The sequence below is a fragment of the Peromyscus leucopus genome, chromosome 11, assembly GCF_004664715.2.
Source record: "Peromyscus leucopus breed LL Stock chromosome 11, UCI_PerLeu_2.1, whole genome shotgun sequence".
Classification (NCBI taxonomy): domain Eukaryota; kingdom Metazoa; phylum Chordata; class Mammalia; order Rodentia; family Cricetidae; genus Peromyscus; species Peromyscus leucopus.
This window is the reverse complement of record NC_051072.1, coordinates 29,658,631-29,683,937: the sequence shown is the minus strand read 5'-3', so window position 1 is coordinate 29,683,937 and position 25,307 is coordinate 29,658,631. Positions and strand designations below refer to the sequence as shown.

The 25,307-nt window shown below is 41.2% G+C and overlaps 1 protein-coding gene across 5 annotated transcripts in view; it reads right to left on the bottom strand.

Annotated features, from left to right (window-relative positions):
* Nnt (nicotinamide nucleotide transhydrogenase) overlaps positions 1-25,307 on the bottom strand; it is a 91,206-nt gene that overhangs the window by 36,169 nt on the left and 29,730 nt on the right. For all 5 annotated transcript variants that reach the window (XM_028885378.2, XM_028885379.2, XM_028885380.2 and 2 more), the window contains exons 8-15: positions 11,121-11,254; positions 10,349-10,540; positions 9,655-9,808; positions 6,920-7,081; positions 5,735-5,845; positions 4,732-4,877; positions 2,393-2,588; positions 657-890 (exon numbers count right to left, since the gene is read on the bottom strand). In XM_028885378.2, the coding sequence (XP_028741211.1) occupies positions 657-890; positions 2,393-2,588; positions 4,732-4,877; positions 5,735-5,845; positions 6,920-7,081; positions 9,655-9,808; positions 10,349-10,540; positions 11,121-11,254 (1,329 nt within the window). The remainder of the gene's footprint in view (positions 1-656; positions 891-2,392; positions 2,589-4,731; positions 4,878-5,734; positions 5,846-6,919; positions 7,082-9,654; positions 9,809-10,348; positions 10,541-11,120; positions 11,255-25,307) is intronic.

Genomic DNA, 25,307 nt, shown 5'->3' with positions numbered 1-25,307 from the left:
CTATAGAAAAAGCCTGAGACAAGAATGAGACTTGAAGTTCACTTGTGATTTTTTTTTTATGTTTCATGGAAGTTTCCCCATTTAATAACTTAATTATTCAGAGGCAAAACCATATTTTTACATCATACACGACTTTCTCTAGGGCCTCGTTTAGGACCACACTGCACAGAGGCTCTCTGGATTTTTCCTTCTGCTTCCATTTTCATGATTCCACATCGCAATAGTAAAATTTGCCGTGGCAGAGTGCTAAAACATGTGCTGTTCTTCAGAGTGAGTTCCGTTAACCAAACTTATTGGATAATAAGCATCTCTCTATTCTAGGAAACACAAGTTCATTTCTGCAGACAATATATAGACACCTCCAAGCAAAGGCCATGGAGGTGCTATTTTGGTCATATGTATGATCAACTATCCCTTAGTGTCTACAGATTTCTGAGTATTAGCTGTCTGCAGAGGAAATTGTCACAAAGCTTAGAACCTCTAAGAATTAAAGTGGATTATCTTTTTAAGGGGAAATCTTTTACATGTTGTCTGAGCGCTATACAGATCCCTTCTCCTGACAGTTTCTACTGTGAAAGGGTTTTCTAAAATTGAAACCAACCCACGGATACCCTGAGTAGTGGATATTTACCTCTATGTTATATCAAAGCACTTACCTTGCAATTTTCCATAGGCAACAAGAGACCCACTAAAGGTGACTCCACCGATGTAAGTGCCAAGGTAGGCCACAATCTTGGTGAAATTGGACGTTGCATCCATTGCAAAATGTGGATATTCTACAATGTACTCAGCCATGCAAGTAAGTACTGCCGCCAAACCCACCAAACTGTGGAAAGCAGCGACCAGCTGAGGCAAGTCAGAGATCTGGATGCGCTTCGCAATCGCCAAGCCTATTGGAAACCAAGGTCAGAGAGACAGTAAATTTGACAGACCTTCGGAAAACGGGGTTTGCATCACTGTCACGAATGAGCATTGCCTGCTTCCCAGAATGGACTAAATGTTCCCACACGAACAGGGTAGAGGAACAACACTGTCTATAGACAACACATCATGTCAAAATACCTCGTTATCTCGCCTCATCTAACCAACATCAAACAACAGCATCGACTCTGCTTCTCACAAATCCCATATACTCCCCTGGACAGAAGCCTGTGAAGGCTACGTAAAGCTCCAGTTAGGTCTGCTTATGGTTTCCCACTGAGTGAATATTCCAGGCTCTCTTCTCTACAGCCAGTGCTTACACCTGTGCATATAATTAACAGATGGAATTTTGAGGAAATAAAATTAAGCTTGGGTTTTCAGGTCAGTGGAGCTAAGGCTAAAACTAAAGAAGAATTCTAGGTAACGAACTCTCTAATTGTGAAGGATTTTCACAGTTGTAGTAAGTAAATAGAAGCAGGAGTGGAGATCAGGGTGCTTGTGGAGGGTCATGTGTAAGCAATTTCCCACCGAGAGCCTACGGTGCAACCATTTCCCTCCAAATGTCTTTCTTGGGATTGTCTCAAAAGGACCCGCAGCTTTCCTGTGGAAGTACAAAAGGTAGCCCAAAGCAAACCCTCGCTGGGAAATATTTAACAGCCAGCTCACCGAAGAGGGAGAGTGCACATATGAGTTTATATAAAGGTGAATGCACAACCTTCAAGTAATAAAATATACAATTGTGTGTGTGTGTGTGTGTGTGTGTGTGTGTGTGTGTGTGTGTGTGTGTGTGTGTGTTCTGTGTAGGTACTTATGGAGGCCAGAAAAAAGCATCAGATCCCCTGGAGCTGGAGTTACAGTTAGTTGTGAGGTCCCTAACAGGGGTGCTGGGAAGCGAGCTTGGGTCCTCTGGAAGAGCGGCGAGAACTCCTAACCACTGCAGCAGCTCTCCAGCCCCTATTTAATTTTTAATAATGGCTTTATTTTAAAACCAGCTCACAACATTCCTGAAAATTTGACAAGAGCTCCAGCATACTACTAGAGAAAACCCGAACAGTGGTTTTTCTACCCCATTGCATGGTATTTGAATGTTTAACATTTAAGAACAGAGTCTAATGCTGTTTATAACCAGCAGAACAAGAGATGAGCCTACATACGTAAGTGTCCCAATTCCCCGCCCTATAATCAATAAAGGAAAATAAGAACTTCGTCCATGTGGGATGATCTTTAATCCCACTCTTTAACTCAGTTGTTTAACTCCCATGTTCTAAAATGTCAGTGTTTGAATAAGAATTTGAATAAAAACAAGCTATGTGGTGTTTACCCAAGGAGCGATCTTCCTAACAATGCATTGCTCAAAATATATCCCCAATGTTAAAGTTTGTTTTTTTAATCTGAAATCTCTGAGCCTCGCTCTCTTCAGCTAGACGAAGGTCACGAGTGCATCCGAAGGCAGAAGCCCACCCATGCTCACCGAGGGTACCGCCCATCGCCATCGCTCCAGACATCTGGGCTAACAGTTGTGGGTCTGGTTTCAGGCCTCCAAGGGTGGCTGCCAGGCCTCCTGCCACCCCAATCATGCCCAAGGCATTGCCGAGCCGCGCTGTTCCCTGAGTGGAAAGGCCGCCCAGGGCACCGACACAGCACAAGCCTGAGCCCAGGTACATGATCTTTACAGAGGAAAAAAAGAGAAAGGAGATTACGAAAAGCTTCAGTCTGCTGGCTCAGCGAAGACCTCTCTTGTGGAACACGATGCTCTAAGGACAACTTCAATTCAGACCGTCGACAGACAGACCTGAACTCTTCCGTTAACGCTGCAAAATATTTTCCTGTCCGTTAGGAAGATATTATATACTTTATATTGTACTTATAATTGTGCCATTTATACAAATCGGTTTCTTCTGGATTTGATAGTGTGCACAGATATATAAAGTATCTAAGTTACATGGGGTTATTGTTAGATTTTATTTTTTTTTAAAGATTTATTTATTTATTATGTATACAGCATGTATGACCAGAAGAGGGCGCCAGACCTTATTACAGATGGTTGTGAGCCACCATGTGGTTGCTGGGAATTGAACTCAGGACCATTGGAAGAGCAGTCAGTACTCTTAACCTCTAAGCCATTTCTCCAGCCCTATTGTTAGATTTTAAAATACTAAATGTCCAAACACTAGAGTAGTCTGTCCATGTCACTGGCACCACGGTTTGTGCCTCAGCTCTCCTGTAACAGTCTCATGAAAGCCACATGAGGAAAGAACCATTCTCCTCACTTTATAAAGGGGAGAAGTGAAGCTTTGTGGGGTTATATAATTCCTCCAAGGTCAGATCACTAAGCAGCAAACCTGGAGTTCAGACTTGAGTCTCTCGACTACGGCTTCAACTCTGCTCAAAAAAAGAAAGATCTTGTTACTCTGGTAACACTGATATTGGGAGCACAGAAAACACCAAGGGAGACCTGATTTTCCTGCTGTCAGAAAAGTTGCGATCCAGTGGCGTTCATGGGAAAGAGATGTAAAACACATAACTCACAGAAAAGCCTCGTTTGTTTTATAGTTTACCTGGGAAGTTTCTAAGTTCACACCTGATCATTCTTTTCTTATTATACAGCACACAACTGTGTGTGTGCGCGTACATGTTTGTTTGTGTATGTAGGTCAGAGGATGACCTCACCTATCCTTTCTCAGGGGCCACTCCACCTTGTTCTTTGGGGTTTCTCACATTCCGGGAGCTCACTGGGCAAGCTATTTACCTCCAAGGATCTGGCCGTCTCCACCTCCCCAGGGCCAGGGTTACAAGCATACACAGTACCACACTCAGTTTTTTTTTTTCCCCACACAGTTTTTAGGGGTCCAATTCATGTCTTCATGCTTGTACAACAAGCACTTTACCAACCATGCTACAGTCCTGGCCCCCTACAACAGTGGTTCTCAACCTGTGGGTCACAACCCCTGGGGTTGAATGACCCTTTCACAGGGTCACTAGCACCATTGAAACACACAGATATGTACATTACAATTCATAGCAGTAGCAGAAATACAGTTATGAAGTAGCAACAAAAATAATTTTACAGTTGGGGGTCACCACATGAGGAACTGCAAATGCATTAAAGGGTCACAGCCTTAGGAAGGTTGAGCACCACTGCCCTGCAACATAAAAATTTTAAATGCTTGGGGGCTGGAGAGATGGCTCAAGGGTTAAGAGCACTGGCTGCTCTTACAGAGGACCTGGGTTCAATTCCCAGCACCCACAGAGTGGCTAGAAACAGTCTGTGACTCTAATAACGGGGGATCTAACTGCTTCTTCTGACCTCTTGGGGCACCAGGAATGCGTGTGCACAGACATGTATGCAAGTAAAAAACCCATACACATAAAATAATAATAATAAAAAGGGTAAAATGCGTCAAAGAAGTTTTTTTTAATTCTATATTTTCATAAGTGTATTGCATAATGTCTTTTGTTATAAGTATATTTTGTTATAAAAAATTGTGATAAATTTGTGAAGGAGGTAAGTATAAACATTTTCAAATTGATAACTGGTTACTTCACTATATCCTTACCACCATCCAGACAGACACACAAGGAAAGCACAATTTCTACACATGAAAAACTTAAAACGAACAAGTAAGCAGACATCAGCTCCTGGTCCTTAGGACATCGGAATGTTCTGTTTGAACAGGACGTTTCCAGGTAACTGCTGTATTTGCTGACAGAGCTTGCATACTCTTGATAGTCTGAATTCTGCTAGTGACGTTAATTCTCAAAGGAAGAAAGACACAGTAGTAGAAACAAAAACTCTCAACGGTCTCTTACCTCTTCAATGTTATAGCCACTGTAGAGGGCAGCAAAATATCCACCCACAAAAGTGCCACCAGGAAGCAGGTACAGGTAATTGTATTCTGGAGGATCTGTGGGTCGCTTGAACATGTCCAGCATTCTCTGGGTGACCAGAAAGCCACCTTATTGGAGCAAGAGAAACACAAAACAGCAAACGGTATCACACAGGACAGCATGCCTCTTTCTCATGTGCTACGACATCCTTATCAAGTATATCTTTATCACCAACTATCACAAAGTGACCACTATTATTTCAATGACAAAAGTCATTCTATGATAAAAGCCAGTTGCCTTAGGAAGGAAGAAGTATGGCAAACCCTCAATAAAATTAAGAAGAAAGCTTGCTATCGGAATGCAGGGCCTGCTGTTTCTGCATAACTCAAAGTAAACAGCCATTTAAAGGCTTGAAAATACAAAGGATCAAAAGTCAGTATTTTTCTCTGCTAGGTTTCTCTGTTTGTCAAACCCTGTAACAAATGATAAAGGAAAAAAAATCTGCATCAATAGACACCAGGTTTCTTGGACAGATTAAGGAATTTTTAGATATAAAACAGCATCAAATGAGTGTCATACATGAGCGATGTGCTAGCCTTTCAGTTTTCAGGAACAAACAACATTGTGATAAGGCAAACGACTAAAATTTAATCTGCAGTTGTACTTATGCAGAGATGTCACGGTGATAGCAGAAGTCAACATAACTCAATGCTGTGCATTCCACAGTTTTCCAGCTAGCGTCTAGCAAGACATCATTGCGTGATTGAAGGTATGGAGGGACTGGTTCTTTATCAATACAGCTTCTAACCATTACAGAGAGGCAAAACATTTGACTTTTCCTTCAAAAGGAACATTTGTGGTCTGAGAGAAGTCATTTTTAAAGGTACAGTTTCACGCTTAAACTCAGAAAGTCTACTTTCTACGACTTGGTATTTGCTTCCGATGGCACCAAAAACAGCAGTCTGAGCTTTCTTCTTCCTCCTACCTGCAATGTTGACTGATGAGATGAATGTAGCAAGAGCGGCAAGACTCTGGGAAGTTGTGGAAGGATAAAGATGCCCTCCCATCAATGCCAATCCACCGACCGCGGTCAACCCTAGAGAGAAAACATCAACATGGCGAATAAGTACCGTCTCCAAAATCCAGTGCAATAACCCGAAATGCTTGTCACATCAGGATCCACTATCAAAAGACAAGACAGCCTCCTTACATCTTCGTTAAAATGGTCAGCGCAATCTTCCTGATCAAAACTGTTGACAACACGCCTGTGCATCTTTCTTACGTGAAGTATTATTGTGGGCAAAGGTTAACACACCTTGCATCCTTTGGCATAAGGATCTGACCTTCCACTTTCTTCTAACAGTGTTCCATCAAGGCAAGTCAGCAATGTCTCTAGAGCACTGCTTATAGAGAAATGTGACTCTGAATAGAGACCTTGCAATCAAACCACAAAGAACTAATCATGATCTATAGATATTGATCAGGGTGCCACCAATCTGAGCTTTCCTGTACGCAGCACTTGTTGAAATTGGGTGTGCTCCCTGCAGAAATCCTAGAGCCTAAGGCTAGGACATTCCAAGAGATAATCTCGAGCTCAATCATGTTGGCTACTCAGATGGGTCTCATTCCCTCCCATCTAAGCCATTGCTGGAGGTCAAAGAGAACAGCTCCTTGTGGCCACATGCACTGCTATAAAAACTCTCAACAAAGGAAGATGCCTGGTACCATCATTCCCTAGCAACCTGGTTCCTTGTCCCTAACCAACATGGTCAACCAAAGCCATACACAGCCTACTACAGCCTTGCTAGACTGAATGCTTAGCTGATTCTAAGAAGAGACCCTAGAGAGTGTTGCAACTGATTCTGTGAAACACCCTCTGGTTTTTAAATTTCATCAGTGGAATCCTTTCCTTAAAGCACATGATAATTGGAAGAAATATTAATGGATCCACAGTGTTAGAAATGGGAACACAGGATGGGCTGACACAGTCTATAGCCTCCTACTTGACAAGTCCACCCACCCTTGGGAATCCCAAGTCACTACAATAACTGCCGTAGATACCAGGAGTCATGATTTGAAAATGGGCTTTATAAAGTTCCCTGAAACTACTCCTAGAGCAGAGAAGCCTATGACAGACCAAGAGCAGAGAACAAAGAAGCAAAGAACAAACCTGAGATCGCATTAGTTACAGACATCAGGGGTGAGTGGAGAGCAGGGGTCACTCCCCAGACAGTGTGGTAACCAATAATGCCGGCCAGGCCAAAAGTGGTCACCATCTGAGAAAAGGCTAGATTGGGGGCCACAATGCCCAAACCCAGCATCCCGGTGAGACCTAGAGGAAGAGAGAGAAAGTGAGATGGCCTGAATGACCTCAGTAAAATTAAAAGTACATACACACACACACACACACACACACACACACACACACACAACAGAATAGTCAATGTCTTAAATTCTGTTCCCCGGCCAACAACCAGCAGATCTTTAAGACATTTGACCATTAAGATGTAAGGGAGATTATGGACAAAATCTACCTTAACTGACCACCCCGCCCCCAAATGAAATGCAAAGATCCATTAATATTTATGAGTCACCTTCATAACAATTTGCACATTTCCCTGTGCCTAACTTTGTCCTCTTCTCTGTTTTAACATTTACTGACAGTGTCACATGTATTTATACAAGCATTTTTATTCCAAAAGTACAAGCCTACAGAAGAGCTACAAAACACTTTCTACCCAGGCAGGACATAACCTTTATAAGACAGGACCTTTCCGGGGCCAATTTTATGTCACTCTCAGTTATGGCTCAGCAAGAGAGGTTTTCAAAGACCAGGAAGGATCTCATTCACTCCTGCACCTCCCCGAAACATATGGTTTCCACCCACCCAGGACAGAAATTTTGCAATTGCGCCTGAATCTGGACTGGACTGCTGGCCAGGGCAGTCAGCTCCAGCCTCAACACCAAGTCAGCAAACAGAGTTTTACAAAGAAAGGGATGGGGGGGGACTACAAATTAAATTAAGAATGTGCAGAATACAAACAGTCAGCTCTGAACATACATCTTTAATTATCGCCTTCCTTAATAACAAACACATGGACAGCTGTTCTCCAACAGAAGAAAGGGTTACCTAGTGGTCAGTAAAAACAGAGACACCAGGCTACGGGGGAGCTGAAAGCACCCTTCCCTGAATGAGGGGCCTTGGGTTCTCATCAGGAACTATTGCTTTATCAGTAGCACAGCTAAAGGAACAGCTATAAGTGGACATTAATTTTACTTGAAATTGACTATTCTCAATGTAGATTTTCCTACGCATATTCAGTATTTCAAAAGTTCCAACACACGGCTTGTTAAGTGTCTGGAGAGAGAGTCAGATAAATGTTGTGGCTTTCCAGTTCCTGACAAGATACTCAATATAGGGTTATGATTAGGCATACTTTCTCAAGTCAGATGGCCTCATTCAAATCCTCATTCTGCTGCTTGCTAGTGATTGATCTTAGACATGGTATGGACCTCTGTGTGTTTCAATGCCCTCATGCATAATATTACTAACCCTCAGTGTCTTTATCTTAAACAAAAAGAATATGACAATATCTCCACATTACTGAGTTTTTATAAGGCATAGATGAGCTAAGGTGTATGAAGCATTCAGTGCAATGCCTGATGTTCATTAAATGCTTCTATTGGGGTCATATTAGTCAGAAAGTAATAACTCAGCAAAATTCACAGTGCCTCATCATGGACAAAGACAAAAGTGATATCACACATAAGAAGGCTTTCTTATCAACCCTTTAATCCACTAGCAGAAATGCCTTGCACCTGGATAATTACAACAGCAACCTCAGAAAATAAATCACCACATATGCCCTGCTCCCTTTTCTTCTGCACCTCAAAGAGAGTTCACAGTCCTGCTTAGAAAACACCCCATGAACAATGCAATCATCTTATTTCCTTTTTTTTTTTTTTTTAACAAGTGAGTGCAAATAGGGACACTACCCCATCTCCTCACAGCGTGCACCAGCGGAAGCTCTTCAGTTGTCTTGCTGAGCCTTGCTCTTTATTCAAGGAGAGTTACACATTTAGCTTTGAAACATCTGGGCTCACATGGGAACTCGGGGAATGCTGAGCCTACAAGAATCCTGTGTGCCTGCTGCTGCTCCCTTAATTCGTTATAGTTTGCTTTTGTTTTGTTTCGGCTTTGACACAAAGCAGATCTAAACATGTTTCATTCCTTCTATGAGGAAGAGAGCAATTCCCAATCAAATACCCACATGGCAGCCCCTCACGATACCTAGCTAGAAAGAATATGTCTCACTATTTTAAAGTAATTCTGTAGCGATTTCAGAAAGATGAGTCTTAAAAAGTCAAAAGAACTTGTGATCAGTTGTGAAGAGAGAAATCACAATTAAAATATTAAAGTTTCTTAGTATGTAACTTAGAATATTAGTCTAATATCCAAGGCTAGCCCTTATATTTCAAACAAGCGTTTGGTTCCCCAGTCTTACCCAATTATACAGATAGCCACAACTAGTGTTTTACAAAGCACAAAGAGATCTTAAAGAGATAAACACACATTTAACATCAGCACACTCTGACACTGCTACTCAATAGCTTTGTTATAGGTAGTATTGATGACTAGATTGAAGTTGTTTTCTGTAAAATGTACTAATGCCTTAGATGTTCTTTCACATGCCTTCACTCCACTACTTAACAAAATGCCTGTGTTATTTTGGGTAATCAAAGTCCACAGAGGAGGAATAGGTAACATATGATTGAGTCAGACCTATCAGGCCAGTAAAACAGAATCTAAAGAATAACAACATTATTCCGTTTATTAATCATGACAATTCGCATACTGCATAAAAAACTCAGTCGGTGCTAAGTCTTACTAAATGTCACCCTCACCTGCCGTGTACACGGATGCCGTGGTCAGGGTCTTCGTGTACATTGACACAGTGCCTGCTTTCTCTGCTTCCAGTTCAGCTACAGTCTTCTTCTTTACGGGGGCTTCTTCGGGGATATTTTTTGGTGTGGGAGCTGGGAAAATCACATTGCCATCCTAACAAATATTAGAAAATAATATTTTCAAAGTCAAGTTGGCAGTTCAAAAGGACTTACAGAAGACAGCTCACATTGAAAAAAAACTTTTGTGTAAATATAATTTTAATGTACATGTATAATAATTTGTATTTCATCTTAATGCAAATTCATATAATTTACAAAATGGGTATGTAAGTGTATAGTGTTAGTGATATATATATATATATATATATATTATATATATATAATTTTATATGTCTGGGGCATATATAGAAGAGTGCTCATCAAACCCTGAAAAGTAAATACATTAGAGACTAATTCATTTCTACTGTATTAAATTTCTGTTTCTGGTTTTCAAAAGTGATGTATATCTTCAGTGATTACACATACTTGAGTCTTTGAAATACTTGCCTTAAATTATTCTCTATTTTTAAACAATTTCCACTGGCATGCCAATGCTTTATTACAATACATCTCTGTTCCGAAATGGGGTCCTTCCGTGAACAGGGACCCCAAATCCAAGTGGCATTAAGAAGACGGGAGAAGAGGGACGTCCTACCTTCATCACCACGGTTCCTCGAATGACATGGCTCATTGTCCCAAAGTCAAAATCATCCTTCACTTCAAAATAAAAGTGGTCCTTGTCGGGGCTGATGGCCTTCAGGAGTTTGGTGATGTTGTTGGAATACAGTGTGCTGGCTTGCGTAGCCATCCGGCTGGGAAGGTCCGTGTAGCCAATATGAGTAATTCCCTAAGTGGAAAAGCATATCGTCACAAAAGTCAGCCCCCTACCCTTACATTCTCTCTCAATGCTCAACGCCAATTCTCATGCACAGCTAAAGCTCGGTTTAGAAAGCATATATCTTTATATATATACACACACACACACATACACATATACTTACAAACATAAGTGCACATTTCAAAGTGAGCTTTAATTATGTCCATTTTTAAATCTTTTTAAATCATGGATTTTTTTTTAAACTTTCTGACTTCAGTTTCTCCAAATACTTAAAAGGAATAAATAGCCCTTACAGAGGACTTGGGGTACAACTCTGTGGAAGAGTACTAGCCTAGCATGCGTGAGGCCCTGGGTTTGATCCCCACCCAGCACTCTAAAAGAAATTTAAAAAGGAAGAAAAAGTAAAATCCTCAACTGGGGGCTGGGAAATAGGACCCAGGAAGCCTTGGGGGAAGGAGTGTGTAGTCAATACAATCCAAATACATTGTATTTGTGTATTAAATTCTCGAAGAGTTAGTAAAAATATTTTTTGAACCTCACAAATCACTAGACATCAGAATACAGAGGCAGAGAGGTTTTCTTGGTATACCTTATGAACATAAAGTTCTCCCGGCTTAGTGGTCTCAAAGTTTCCGCCAGCCTCAGCAGCTAAATCCACAACAACTGAACCTTCCTTCATTGATTCAATCATTTCCTTACTAAATAAAACGGGAGCTTTTTTACCTGATAAAAATCAAAGAACACAGTACAAATTAGTATATTCTTCTAAGTGCTACAGTGGTCTCTGTGCAGTCAAGGCTTGATTACATGAAAAGCCAATTCTTTACAAGATATTCCTAAGACAAGAGCACACAGGAGACCGGCCCTCCACTTGGGGCAAAGATGTCCGTGTGGGCGGCAAAGTGGGCACCATCCAGCTGGCGAGCAAGCCTTACCACATGCTTGGCCTGAGCGATCTCAGCCATGCTCTTCCCAGCTGGTTTATATCTAAGACCATTTACTGAGAGATCTGACTTGTTTAAAAAGAATACGTAAAAATAAGCCATTATGGAAACTATGTTCACCCAGACTGAACAATTCACAAAGGTCACACATGTCAAGAGTACATTCAGTACTAATTTATGAATTACAAAATAGGATGTTTCCATTCCTTTTAGCAAATGTCACCAGATTTTCCAATTCATTACCCACCTTAATTTAACCCAGGATAGCAACTAGAAGAGACCAGCAAGTGCCATGAAGTAAACACCGGGGCACTGCGTGGCTCCAAAGGGTGGGGAAGCCCTCCTGCACTTGGATTCCCAGCCTACGAACTCAATCCCACCTACACCTGGTGCTGGGAGTGCAGAAGTCGATAAACAGGAGCAGTCCCTGTTCTCACAGGGTTCATTGTGCCTGTGCGATATTTCACAGTTTCAATTCACAATGTGTTTTGGGAGGTCCACCAGTTCCGATATAGGATAAAGCCCAACAAATACCTGAACCAAAGGAGGAAGGAAACGCACTTGGAAGATTGGTAGAACGAAAGCCGAACATCAGCAGCCTCATTTCTAGCCCTCTTTTTTTTTTTAATTTTCAAATTTATATTTACAGGCTTTTAGTAAAAATACTGTCTTTTATATACTGATGTCAGTTAAACATTACATTTGTATTTTAAAAAAATCATCTCGTTATCAAAACGCTTGACTGAGATAGATACAATTCCAGAAGGAAAAATAATATTAGTTGTAATACACATGAAAACAATTATAAAGATATGTGTGGGTGTTTGGGGTTACCTCAATCTTTCTGGCACCAACTTCATACAAGATAAAGTCCAAATCCTTACTCCTGAAGGCTTTTTCCCCCTGGGTGAACAGTTCTTCCTAATGTCCCCACTCCTTGCTTTCCTTCTGGGCATCCACTTCAGCAACACTGGACTAGCCACCAGAGGATCCCTTTAATGATATGGTTCTCTCTCCTGAGTCTCCATTAATGAACAAGAATCAAGAGGCATTTTCTCCCAGTCAACAGCCTGAAGTTCTGGTAGCTACCGTGGTTTTCCAAACTCCTTGGCAGTATTCCTTTCCCCAATCTGTCCCCCAAGTAGTAAACCGAGGCACCTTGAATATTTTCCTGAACCTTGAGACTCTGAGAAGGCAAACCACATACATCCAGGACTTTTCCCGTAAGGAAGCCCATACTTCTCAGCTCCCCGGAGATTGGTAACTGAACCGCGGGAGCTGCGTCCACAGAGGCAGCTCTCTCAAGTGCTCGCCTATACCTTCCAGATGTGCACTGTCAACACCATCCCACCCTGTGATGCTGAGCTGCTGCTTAAATCGGCCACCTTCTTGTTATAGCTTTTACTCCCACCTTATTTATACCTTCCAGACTTGGGCCCACAGGCCTAAAACAACCGTTTAAGAGGCGGGATGATCTTCTCGGGCTTCTGACGAACACAAGCAGTGGCTACTGATGCCGCAAATCTTATTCGGCATCTAACTAATTTGTTCTGCTATGGTAATGCTAGATTCTTTTTCTGATGTTCATCTTTATCTGACGGGGGAAAAAAAACGTTTAAGTGTGTACGTGTATAGGGGTGGGGAGTATTTGATTGCCAAGGTGTACAAGAGGAGGTCTTGGTTCCCTCTTTCTACTGTGTGAGTCCCAGGGCTCAGACTCGGGTCATCAGATGTGGTGGCAAGTGCTCCGACCCCTTGAGACATCTCACCAACTGTGCTATGTGTTGTTGACTTGCAAGTATTTCTTTTCTTTTTGTTGTTTGCCTGTCTGTCTGGTGCTAGAGGTTGACTCCATGGCCTCAGGCATATCAAACAATTGCTTGACCTCTGTATCTGTATTGCTAACCCAAATTTCATGTTTTTAAAATATACCTCTGTGGCTCATCTATAACTTAAGTTATATTTTGGGGGGGAAGGAGGATGTCCCCAGAGGATCTTAAACACACTATGTAGCTAGAGCTGGCCTGGAACCTCTGACCCTGACACCTCTACTGTATGAGTGTTTGGATTATAGGCATGTGTCCCCATACCTGGCTAGACTTTCAAATGGCTCCAGTGATACCCTATGGTCCTTCCATTAAGTTATACAACTGTCTCAAAAGTGATTGAATGGCAGAACAATAATAAAAACCAAATGACCTAAGCTATGTCAAGACACCAGTGTGCAAAGGTGTTTTCTAAGGCTGTGTCAGCTGTTGCCAAGTTCAATATGTAAAGGTTGACTAAATAAAATTACAGAAGATGGATTGTACCCTTCATGTTTTCTAAGGAGCCCAAAAATTTAGGCCACTTGATGTCTTGCTCAGTGGTAGTTTTCAAGTTCAGTCACTGATCATATTTTTAAAGCACATAACAGAATGTGTATGTTTAAAATACATATGCCTATTTTATATGTGCATATGAAAGTGATCTGTAGACTATATAACTTGTAATAAATTCCATCACATAGCATTCACCAATAACAGAGTATATTTAAGTGGTAAGACTAATTTATTTTCTTCTCTGTACTTTTGCTTATCTCCCAAATGTCCTAATTTTAAAATTAAGAAATCTCAGTCAGGGCCCCGGGGTGGGGGAGGGGTACAATGAAGGACAGAACAGTGCAGCTGCCTGTAAGCCCTCACATGTGGATCAGCTTTTTTTTATTCTGGAAACTGCAAAAATGAAAATTGAAAACAGAAGGGGAAAAAATACAGCCAAAAGAGAAGCAGGATAGTGAACAGTGTTCCGAATGAGCTGACCCTCAAAAGAATAGGTCAAGATGGAGAAGGACTGGGAAGGCGATTTCAACATAGTATCTTAGCATAACAGTCTAATATGATAAAAATGGAACTGCATGATAAACACAGAATCAAAAAATAAAGAAGGGGCAATAGATGGTTTAGTTAGGTTTAAGGGAGAAGTTTTCTATTCAAACCGGACATTGTATTTTTAACTAAGATCTAGGTAGATTATAATTAATTTTAAGAGAACTGACTCAGAAAGAGAAAGAAGGAAGCAAAACACTTTAGAATCTTTCTTTAGTCTGTGGTCTTAAAAAAAAAAAAAAAGGATTTCCTAGATTTAAAACAATAAGGAAAATTACAAAAAAAAAAAACCACCAGCTACTAACTTAAGTAATTCCAACTCCAGGGGATCCAACTCCCTCTTCTGGCCACTTTGATATCCGGATGCCTGTACACACACACACACACACACACACACACACACACACACAAACACACACACAAATAAGAACTGAAAAGAAATTTTAAAGAAAATGGTTTTGAATCATTAAAAAAAAAAATCCTAATAATCAATATGGCGCTTTCTTAGAAAATTGGGAATCAATCTCCCCCAAGACCCAGCTATACCACTCTTGGGCATATTCCCAAGGAATGTTCAATCATACCACAAGGGCACATGCTCAGCTATGTTCATAGCAGCATTGTTTGTTAATAGCCAGAACCTGGAAACAACCTAGATGCCCTTCAACTGAAGAATGGATAAATAAATAAATTGTGGTACATATACACAATGGAGTACTACTCAGCAGAAAAAAAACAATGACATCATAAGGTTTGCAGGCAAATGGATGGATCTAGAAAAAAATCATCCTGAGTGAGGTAACCCAGACTCAGAAAGACAAATATGGTATGTACTCCCTCATAGGAGGATACTAGATGTGGAACAAGGATGACTAAGCTGCTACTCATAACTCCAGGGAGGCTACCTAGTAAAGAGGACCCTAAGAAAGACACAGGGATCGCCCAATGACAGAGAAATGAATGAGATCTACATGAACAGCCTGGACATGGGGGGAGGTGGGTAGTGAAGGGCAAGGGTCGAGGGAAAGAGAGCCAAGGGGAGTGGGAGATCCCAACTGGATCAAGAACAGAGAGGGAGAACAAGAAATAAAAGACCATGATAAATGAAGACCCCATGGGAATAGGAAGAAGCAAAGTGCTAGAGAGGTCCCCAGAAATCCACAAAGATACCTCCACAATAGGCTACTAGCAATGGTCGAGAGAAAGCCCGAACTGACCTACTCTAGTGATAGGATGGCCAAATACCCTAACTGTCATGGTAGAACTTTCATCCAATGACTGAGGGAACCAGATGCAGAGATCCATGGCCAGGCCCCAGGTGGAGCTCCAGGAGTCCAATCGTAAAGAAAGAGGAGGGATTGTATGAGCGAGAATTGTTGAGACCATGATTGGAAAAAGCACAGGGACAAATAGCCAAACTAGTGGAAACACATGAACTATGAACCAACAGCTGAGGAGCCCCCAACTGAATCAGGCCCTCTGGATAAGTGAGACAGTTGATTACCTTGAACTGTTTGGGAGGCCCCCAGGCAGTGGGACCAGGACCTGTCCTTAATGTGTGAGCTGGCTTTTTGGAGCCTGGGGCCTATGCAGGGACACTTTGCTCAGCCTGGGTGAAGGGAGGAGGGGACTGGACCTGCCTGGACTGAATCTACCAGGCTGAGCTGAATCCCCAGGGGAGTCCTTGCCCTGGAAGAGATGGGAATGTGGGGTAGGCTGGGGGAAGGGGGGGGCTGGAGGAGGGAAGATAGGGGAATCCGTGGCTGATATGTAAAATTAAATTAAATTATAAAATAAAAATAAATAAAATATTTTTTTAAAAAAAGAAAATGGTTTTGAATCATTAAAAAAAGTTCCTAATAGTTAACTGATAATATAAACAAATGGTCAATTCAAAAACCAGTAACAAATTTTTTTTTAAGTTTACTCCTGGGAGGACTATAAAATATTAACTATGAAAAATGAGAAATTTTTTTGGCTTCTCAAACTAAGAATCAAAAACAATACAAGAACAGAGATGGGAAAGAAAGCAATGGTAGAAGACTAAGAGTGGGTAATAAAAAGGTGATCTGATCGAAATACATTATATTTACATATGGAAATGCACACTGTATATAGGCTAATAAATAAAAGTTATTATACTTTATATTTAAATTCAACAATTCACTAGACAACCTCTTGAGGAGATTATGAACAACAAAATCTTTCAAGAAAATCATTTGTTGGGTGTGTGTAAACTGGCAAAAAGAAGTCTTGGAATTCACCCCTCCATTAGTGTTACCTTTTATTTTGGAGAAGTAAAATGAAAATGCAGACATAGGAATTATGCAGAAAATGTTATCAGAGTATTGTTTTTAACTAACGAGGAGCAGAAATGACTAAAGTTTCAATTCTGGGTAAACAGCACTATCATATGAATTTGAAAAAGAAAATTCTACAAAACCATGAAGACATGTTGACAGGGTTCTTAATGACCATCAGGTCTCGTCAAATACCTACATAATACTGAATGGTGGAAAAAAATGTGCAACATCTTGATCCCAACACTGTTATGATGCATTGAACAAAGGTAGAAAGAAAGGAATAAAAACGTTAACGGCATTTCTAGCTAAACCAAGAGGCCACCTGTTGTTTTTATTTTCTACTATGTGCTTTATTTCATCTCTAGCAAAAGTCATATAGCCTTTCTCGCTTTGTGTGTGTGATCTAGGCATGTATATGTGCTCGTGTATACACATGGGGGTGGGGTGCTGCACATGCTTGCATGGAGATGGCAGAGGTCAACGTTTGATGTCTTCCTCTGTTGATCTCCACCTGCTTTCTTTTTTTCCTCCCCACCCGCACGGGGATGATAGATGCACAAGGTACCTGGCTGTCTCTTTACATGAGTGCTAAGGATCTGAACCCTTAGTCTTCATACTTATTTGTAGCATTTCTCCAGCACCTCATAGTATTTTTTGTTTAAAAGAACAAAAGTAAAGTATTCCTGGACAATCACAGCCAACTCTTCCTTTAAGTTAAGAACACGGCTTGATATTTATTACCAGAGATATTAGAATAACTTAGGATAACTTACTTACCTTACCAACCCTAAAAGTGTGAACTGACCTACAGAGCTGTGCTGAGGACTGCCTGACAGAAGAGGATGGAGAATGGGAAAATGTGTACAGACTTTTCACTCTGTGTAACAGTAACGTCCAACATCCACTGCAGAATCTCTCAAATATAAAGATAAGACAAAATAAGGATAAAAGGCAAAAGGAGAAGTGCATATTTTCTAAGATATCAATGCAGAAGGAAGCAGAGGGACAAAAAGAAATCTGGGTAGGTGGTCTGGGGGAGGGCTTGGGCGTTTCTTGCTTTTCAAGGTACACTTGGGCTTTTCCATTCTGAAGCCCAATGTTAATAATTCAATCATTTAGCTGGAAAAAAAAAAAAAGTAGGATTTACAAACAGGCCAGGATTGTTACATTTCCAAACACTACCCATCTAAAAATAAATAAATAAATTTTAAAAAATTAACGAGGAGAGAAAATCATTTACATATTTCCTGGCAAGATAGGAACTGAGTGAAAGATTTGACACAATCTTCATGAAATATTTTTTTTTGTTTTGGCTCTTCCTGGTTCATGGACATTGAGTTCCTCTAGTGAAGTTACTCAGTTCCTCCCCATTGGGGAGTTATTTCCATTCCTCTGCCAAGACAATGGTAAGACATCAGCGCTCATAGTCATCACTCAGATGTCCATTCATTCGCTGACTCAGCGGTAACTACTTGGTGACCGACCACTACAGGCCAGATCAGAAAGGAAATACTCGTTTATAACTCTTTTGAATTTTAAACTACTCTAAATAAATGAAGACTTTAAAATAGATAAAAAATTAAAAAAAAAAAATAGTAGTTTGTCATGGATTCAGAGCTTAGTGAGATGAGCACCTGGAGATTAGGGAGTCCTTTCTCTGCTAGAAAAGCAACACTCATGTGGCCAGGGCTGTAGCTCAGTGGTAGAGCGCTTGCCCTGCTATGCATGAGGTCCTGGGTTCAATCCTCACTCCAGATAAATAAGTAAATCAACTGAAAATTTCAATTACGTCATTGTCTGTTCAATTAACTGTTGGGTGAGATGAACAAGAGTTTTTCAGGTCAGTGCGAGGCTTCCCTGAATCTCTGTGTTGCACCATAAATGGAACTGCACATTCTACAAATGGCCTGTTTTTTTTACCATAAGCACGTATGGTTGTAACTCATATAAACTGTGTTTGAGTCAGAGTCTCATGGTGCTCGGGCCGGACTCAGACTTGCTTTGCAGCCAAAGATGACACTGAACTGGTAATCCTCCGGCCTCTGTTGTGTGTGTTGCGGTCGCAGACGTGAGAGTATGCTGAGACTATGCTCACCTTAAATTTATTCTGAAATGGTAATGAATTTATAGAATCGTTTCACAGTCATGACTTCCTCAATAAATTTCTACTGAGATGGAGTTTGAAAGCATTGAAATTAGAAGCTACTAGAAAAGCTGCTCATTTCTGAAAACAGCTTCAACAGTATTACTGACATATAGCAAAAGAATACATCCTTGGCTCCTCTACAACACTAAATTCAAAAAGAGTGACTTCAGGTAAACTAAATTAAAAAAAAAGACTATTTACAGGAAAATTTTGTCATGTACCTCTCTGAATAAATCAAAGCACACATGGTCATCTGAAATCAATAAATTCTCAGAGTCTATCATATTGGGGGGGGGAATCAAATCCTCACAGGCAACTTTGATCAAGGAGGGATCAGGAGGGAAGGAAGGTGGGATGGGGCAGGGGGGGAGGGGAAGGGAGGAGAAGAGAAGGAGAGGAGAAGAGAAGGAGAGGAGAAGAGAAGGAGAGGAGAGGAGAGGAGAGGAGAGGAGAGGAGAGGAGAGGAGAGGAGAGGAGAGGAGAGGAGAGGAGAGGAGAGGAGAGGAGAGGAGAGGAGAGGAGAAGGAGAAGGAGAGGAGAGGAGAGGAGAGGAGAAGGAGAGGAGAGGAGAGGAATCAAGAAGAAGCCACTAAAACTATTAAGAACAAAAAGACACCAAGATGAAATGGATTAACCACAAGTTTTTATAATGATTCCAAAAAGCACAGAGAATTATTTCCTGGAATTACTCAATGACATGTAATCATGGGGAAATTCCTGACTTCCTGGCCTGTTAAGCATCAAATTAGAGGCTCAAGAAAAACTGTCTGCCTTAACACAGCACGATAAATTTAACCCCCTCCTCACAGACGCGTAATATAAACCATATAACCTGTTTACCCCAAACCAAAACAGATTCCTCACCAACAAGGACCACAGAGGACAGTCTTAAAGGCAAGGCGATGCCATGTGTTAACTAATGTTAACTGAAAAACAGTAAAGAAAGCAGTTCCAACATCAATCAGTGTTTCACATATATTAAGAAATGTCATTATAAACTGGGTGTGGTGGCATGCATATGCCTGTAATCTTAGCACTTGGAAGAGGAAGACAGGAGGAGCAGGAATTCAACCTAGTCATCAGCTCCAGAGCAAGGTCAAGGCCGACCTGCAGTATATGAGACCCCATCAGAAGAAGAGAAACAGGAGGAGGAGGAGGAGGAAGAAAGATCCAGTCTAACAAAAAGTTTGCACTGTTACAGTTTGAATATGACCTACCCCCCACAGCCTTGCATATTTGGGGTTTGATTTAAATTGGGATTTGGGGAAATGACTAGATCCTGAGGACACTGACCTAATAAACAGACCAATCCCTTGATAGATTTTTATAATACGATGACGTTTCTGAAATTTGGGAGAGAACAGGAGATGGGTGGGCTTCTTGGAGAAAACAGATCACAGAGGACAAGGCTGAAGAGATAGCATTCTCAGCCTCGCCTCCCTCACTTCCGGTCCTCCTCACCTCCTTCCAGTCTACCATGATCTAAGGTACTCTGCCACAGTGGTTGAGGGATGTATTAATATCCTCTTTTTTAATTTATATGTTGATTCCTAAGCCCCAGCAGTACCTATGAAACTGGCTGAATTTTGGAGATAGGGCTCTTAAAGATGTGACTGAATTAACCCTGGGCCTGAGCCTAACTTATAGGCATCCTTAAAGAAGAAGAAACTAAATATCAAAAGTGACACCAGGGATGCATACACACAGAGAACAGAGGCCTGAGAAAGGTGGCCTTCTTCTAACCTAGGACAGCAGTCTTGGAGAGACCAATCCTGCCAACAACTTGATCATAAATTTCTAGAACCCCCAACGGGTGAGAAGATAAGTTTCTGTTGCTTAAGCTACCCGGTCAGTTGTACTTTGCTGTGGAAGCCTTAACAAACTAATATAATGTTATTTCATTCCTGGGCACATGGCTAGACAAGAACTCCGAGCTTCCTTCACAGATAGCTTGGACCATGTGACAGGTCTTAGCCAAAAATGTGTAAATAAGAGTGATGTGTGACACCCCCCATGCACACTCCTCAAAAGAGAGACAATGCCCTTCACAGTGGCCTTCAGAGCCTCATCATGGTGTTCGCAACACTTAGTCTGAAACTCCATGAGTTGGGAATAAGAGCTACCACCTGGTAACATTAAGTGGGCAAAAAATAGATTTCTATGATAATCAAGCAGTTTTACACTGTTGGGTTCATGTGTTCAAGATTGTGGATTGAGAGCCAGACCCCTAACGAGGAAGGATAGGGCAGATGGAAGGGACTGGGAATTCAGCACTGCTGTGTCATAAGGATCAGGCATTGATGGTAGCTCTTCACTAGAAATAGTCTCACCTCCAGAGCCTTTCAACTCAGGGACTGGCAGGGAGAAGAGTATAATACTTCTCCATCTTGCACCATACTTTTGGAGAAATAACAGACCAAGCCAGAATATAACTCTGTGGCATAAACTTTCCTAACAGAACATTTGTTACATGAGGCTCAGCAATTCACGAAGTGTGTCAGACACACCCTAAGAAATCAAGACTGACAAATGGCAAATAGAAAACTCCAGAATTCTGGCACCCTCTATCTGATGACAAGTGGCCCTATCTGTGTTGAAAGCTACCAAGAGACAGCCTGTGGTTACCAATTCCTGATGTTGTAACAAAGAAATATTTATCTCTGTCTTTCAAGATTCTCAGAACAAGTGGCAGTGTGGAAGCAATATTTTAAAATTCCATAGAGTCATAAACTACATGGAAGGGAGGGGAGCATGAAATATGAATCAGACAGTCAGAAAAAAAGTAATATACTCTCTAAAATGTTAGGAGTCGCTGACCTACATGGTGTAGTTTTGACTCCTAAAATCAAAATGTGCAGAGAAGAAATAACACTCTAAATGATAAAGTCTTCTAACTTTAGAAAAACGTTGTACGGTTGTTGAAACAAAAGTGATCTCAGCGGAATTCCATGGGCAAGTGTTGGTTATTATTGTATTATTCTCCTGCCTAAAAACACAGGTCTGAAAGCCATCTTTTCCAACTGTAATCCTATTCTATGAATAATGCATTCAAAAAATATATGGGCAGCATCAGATGCAGAATTGATGTGGATTTTCCAAGAGGCAGCAACATCTCAGGTTGAGTCCCATCAGAGGAAATACCTCCTTCCCAACCCTTCCCTAGTCACGGAGGATTTAAATAGCCTGTGTCAAGGACATTTTATAGACCCTAACTGGTACAAACACAAAAAATACTGCTACCTAACTGGGATTAAGTCTAAAAACAAATCTAAGTACACATAGCCTAAGATATTACAATTTATAATCAATATCTTCCTTCCTGACAAGACACTTCACAGTTCCTGAACACGCCCTCCACTACTTCCTGATTCCAGTGCCTGAAAAGTCTAGCTAACCACCTCAAATTGCAGACTGGGCGTATGTCCTAGCTTTGAATAATTTAAGGAAGCTAACTTTCCAGTCTTAAATTACCTTCCACAATGTTCCTACAAGAAAAAAAAAAAGTGAGCCAATGGAGTATAATCTTGAGCTTTCTTTAGATAGCCTCAAAAAAAAATAAAAGTGACCATGCCAACCAAAACCTAATGAAGACCCCAGGATTATGAGTTGAGCAATGTCTGTGGAGTCACTATTGTGTACAAAGCACTAGGCCAAGCACTGGCCAGGACACAGGTGATTGGAACACTTGTCCTGTGCTCACAGGAAGACAGGACAGTGAAGGGCAGATGGGGCTGAGTCCTGCCTGAAGTCACAGGCAAGAGGCTATAAGTGCAGAAAAATCGATATCGACTACTCAGGAAGCTGTGGTAGCCACTGTGGACGAGGTGCCAACGGCTTGGAGTGGGGCTTCCAAAGGCAGGAAAGAGCAGGGATGGTGTGGCAAAGTGAAAAGGCAATGTGTGCAAAGTTATCCAAGTATCTGGGGTTATGAGCGGTGATAACTGGCCAGCGTGGCTGATAGAAGATACCAGTTAGACCTAAGTTTAATATGAAACCCAAAAGCTAAATTTGGATCAAAAAAATAAAAATGAAAGGCAATATGCACATCACCAAGGATATAAACTTTATAACATGGGTGACTGGGACTAGGGGGCTATGATCTAACCTTGATCAATCTAGATGCCTTCATCTAATGACACTGGGAACCTGAGTGAATCAAGACACAGTCAACATTATTAAATGAAATCTCAGGCCTTTCTGGAGCTATGGGCCATTACATTGAATAGAGTAAGACCTAATACAGGGAATGGAGAGCAGGAAAGCTATATAATCATAGTCGTCATGAGTTATTATTATTTTGTGTGTGCACAACGTACATATGTGTTATATACATGCATGTGTGAGTGTGTGCCTGTGGGTGCATGCACCCAGGCATGGGAAGAGGCCATGTATGGAGGCCAGGGGTCAACATCAGGTGTCTTTCTCTACTGCCCCCCACCTTCCTTCTTTCTTCGAGACAAGGTCACTCACTGAACCTGGAGCTGCCATTTGGCTAGACTGATTTGCTAGCAACCTTCCAAGATACACCTGTCTCTGACCTTCACCTCCAGTGCTGGAGATACATACACATGTCACCACACCTGGCTTCTATGGCAGTGCCCGCAATCCAATCTCGGGTCCTCGCACTTGCATGGCGGACATTTCACACACCAGGCACTCTCCACAGCCCGGATCATGGATTTCTAATTGGGATATTATCAGGAATGGTTTTCAACGTAAAAGAGGTCGTTTCTGCCGCAGTGAACCGAGCAGAGGCGAGGCAGGGGCTTGGTTGCTTTCTCCTCTGCATTCAGCACCACTGAGACTATCAGTAGCCTATCCTGAAGCTACTAGCTTTAAATAAAATTCTCATCTTTAATCCATCACCTGACCCAGCAGAGGCAGCACAAGTACCTCATTCCACAACTATTTCAGTCCACATACAATCTATACTAATTAAGCTAGTGTTCTCTGTGTGTCTCTCTCTGTCTCTGTCTCTCTCTGTGTCTCTGTCTCTGTGCCTGTGTCTGTGTGTGTGTGTGTGTGTGTGTGTGTCTGTCTGTCTGTCTGTCTGTCTGTCTCTCAATATGCAGGATTTCAGCCAGTCAGCTCTTTGAAGGCAGGCTCTGGGACAGTGCACTGATCACAAACTTCCTGCAAGTTTAATGTGAAGGTCACAGCTTCAGAAAATAGGAAATGCAGTGAAGCCGATGAGCAGCGCCTCTTTAGCTAGTCTTCAAGATGATCCCACAGTTGACACCCTGCTAAATAAAATACCCTGAGGAGAAACCACTTGTAAATAAATAAAACCAACGGCCATCTGTAATCTTGTAATCACAGCACTTAGGAGGCTGAAGCAGGAGGATCACAAATTCAAGGCCCATCTAGGCTATACAGCCAGACAAGGTCTCAAAAGAAGCTATGCAGGTAGAGCCAAAGACCAGTATGTTTACCTAGAAGGTCTTGAGTTGTATCACTCATAGCTTTATAATCAATTACAAAGCTATATACTTTGTCAAAATTACTGTCATTTCTTTCTTTATTAGGAGTTTGAGTTGATTAATGCTAGCTAGCTTCCGGTCTTAATCATTCACTCAATGAGTAAATGTTTTAGCGCCCTCTACTGGCCACTTGTTACATACTCGTCAGCTCCTAACACGGCCTTCTCCATGGTGCAGATGCTCCTAAGACAGATGATGGCCACAGCACGGGTCTCCTAATTCCTTCTTAGGAGCTTTCACAAAGTGGGGAGTCCTGGGGTGCTCTCCTGACACCACTTGTGGATAATTTCCATCCCAGCTGACAGATTCCACAAACACTCACATGGACAAACACTCAAACATAAGCATCATTTCTACACTCAGAGACGCGCCCATCCTGCCTGCCTGCTTCATCTAACAGCACTCTGGTGGGACGGTGGCACCTGGAGAGACCAGCTTATCTATCATTTGTATAAACAGAAGTCACTAAAAAAAATAATAAGAAAGGAATTTTGGCTTGGAACAAGAACGGAATTTTCATCAGTTTCTGAATGACTCTAAACAAACCTTTGCCATTTTCTACTATGTACATGTGAGATGTAGCTATCTCAAAATTGATGACTATAAAATGGAAATATCAATAGTCTCTGAAAAACTATTGAAAATTCTCTAGGTTCTGTAGTATGGAATATTCAGCCCAAATATCATTCTTTGTGTAAAATAAACAAGCATCTCTGTGTCATCGATATGTAAACTTGCTTTCATTTTAATAAATGCTAAAATTACATATATACAAAAAATTGCTTTAAAATAAATTTCTTTCTGATCTACATTACCAGTAAATGTTTGACTCGGACACCTATATACCAGGTTCATGTAAAAAATTTTCAGGCTCAAAAAACCAAAAAATAAATAAATAAATAAATTTCAGGCAAAGGAGTCATGAAGAGGAAAAATAGTTCTGATATAAAGAAGAAGGTCCCTGAGTAAAATCAAACACTAGCAACTGTGGACTCTTTATAACATTCTCATTGTCTGGATCATTTTCTCTCAGGAA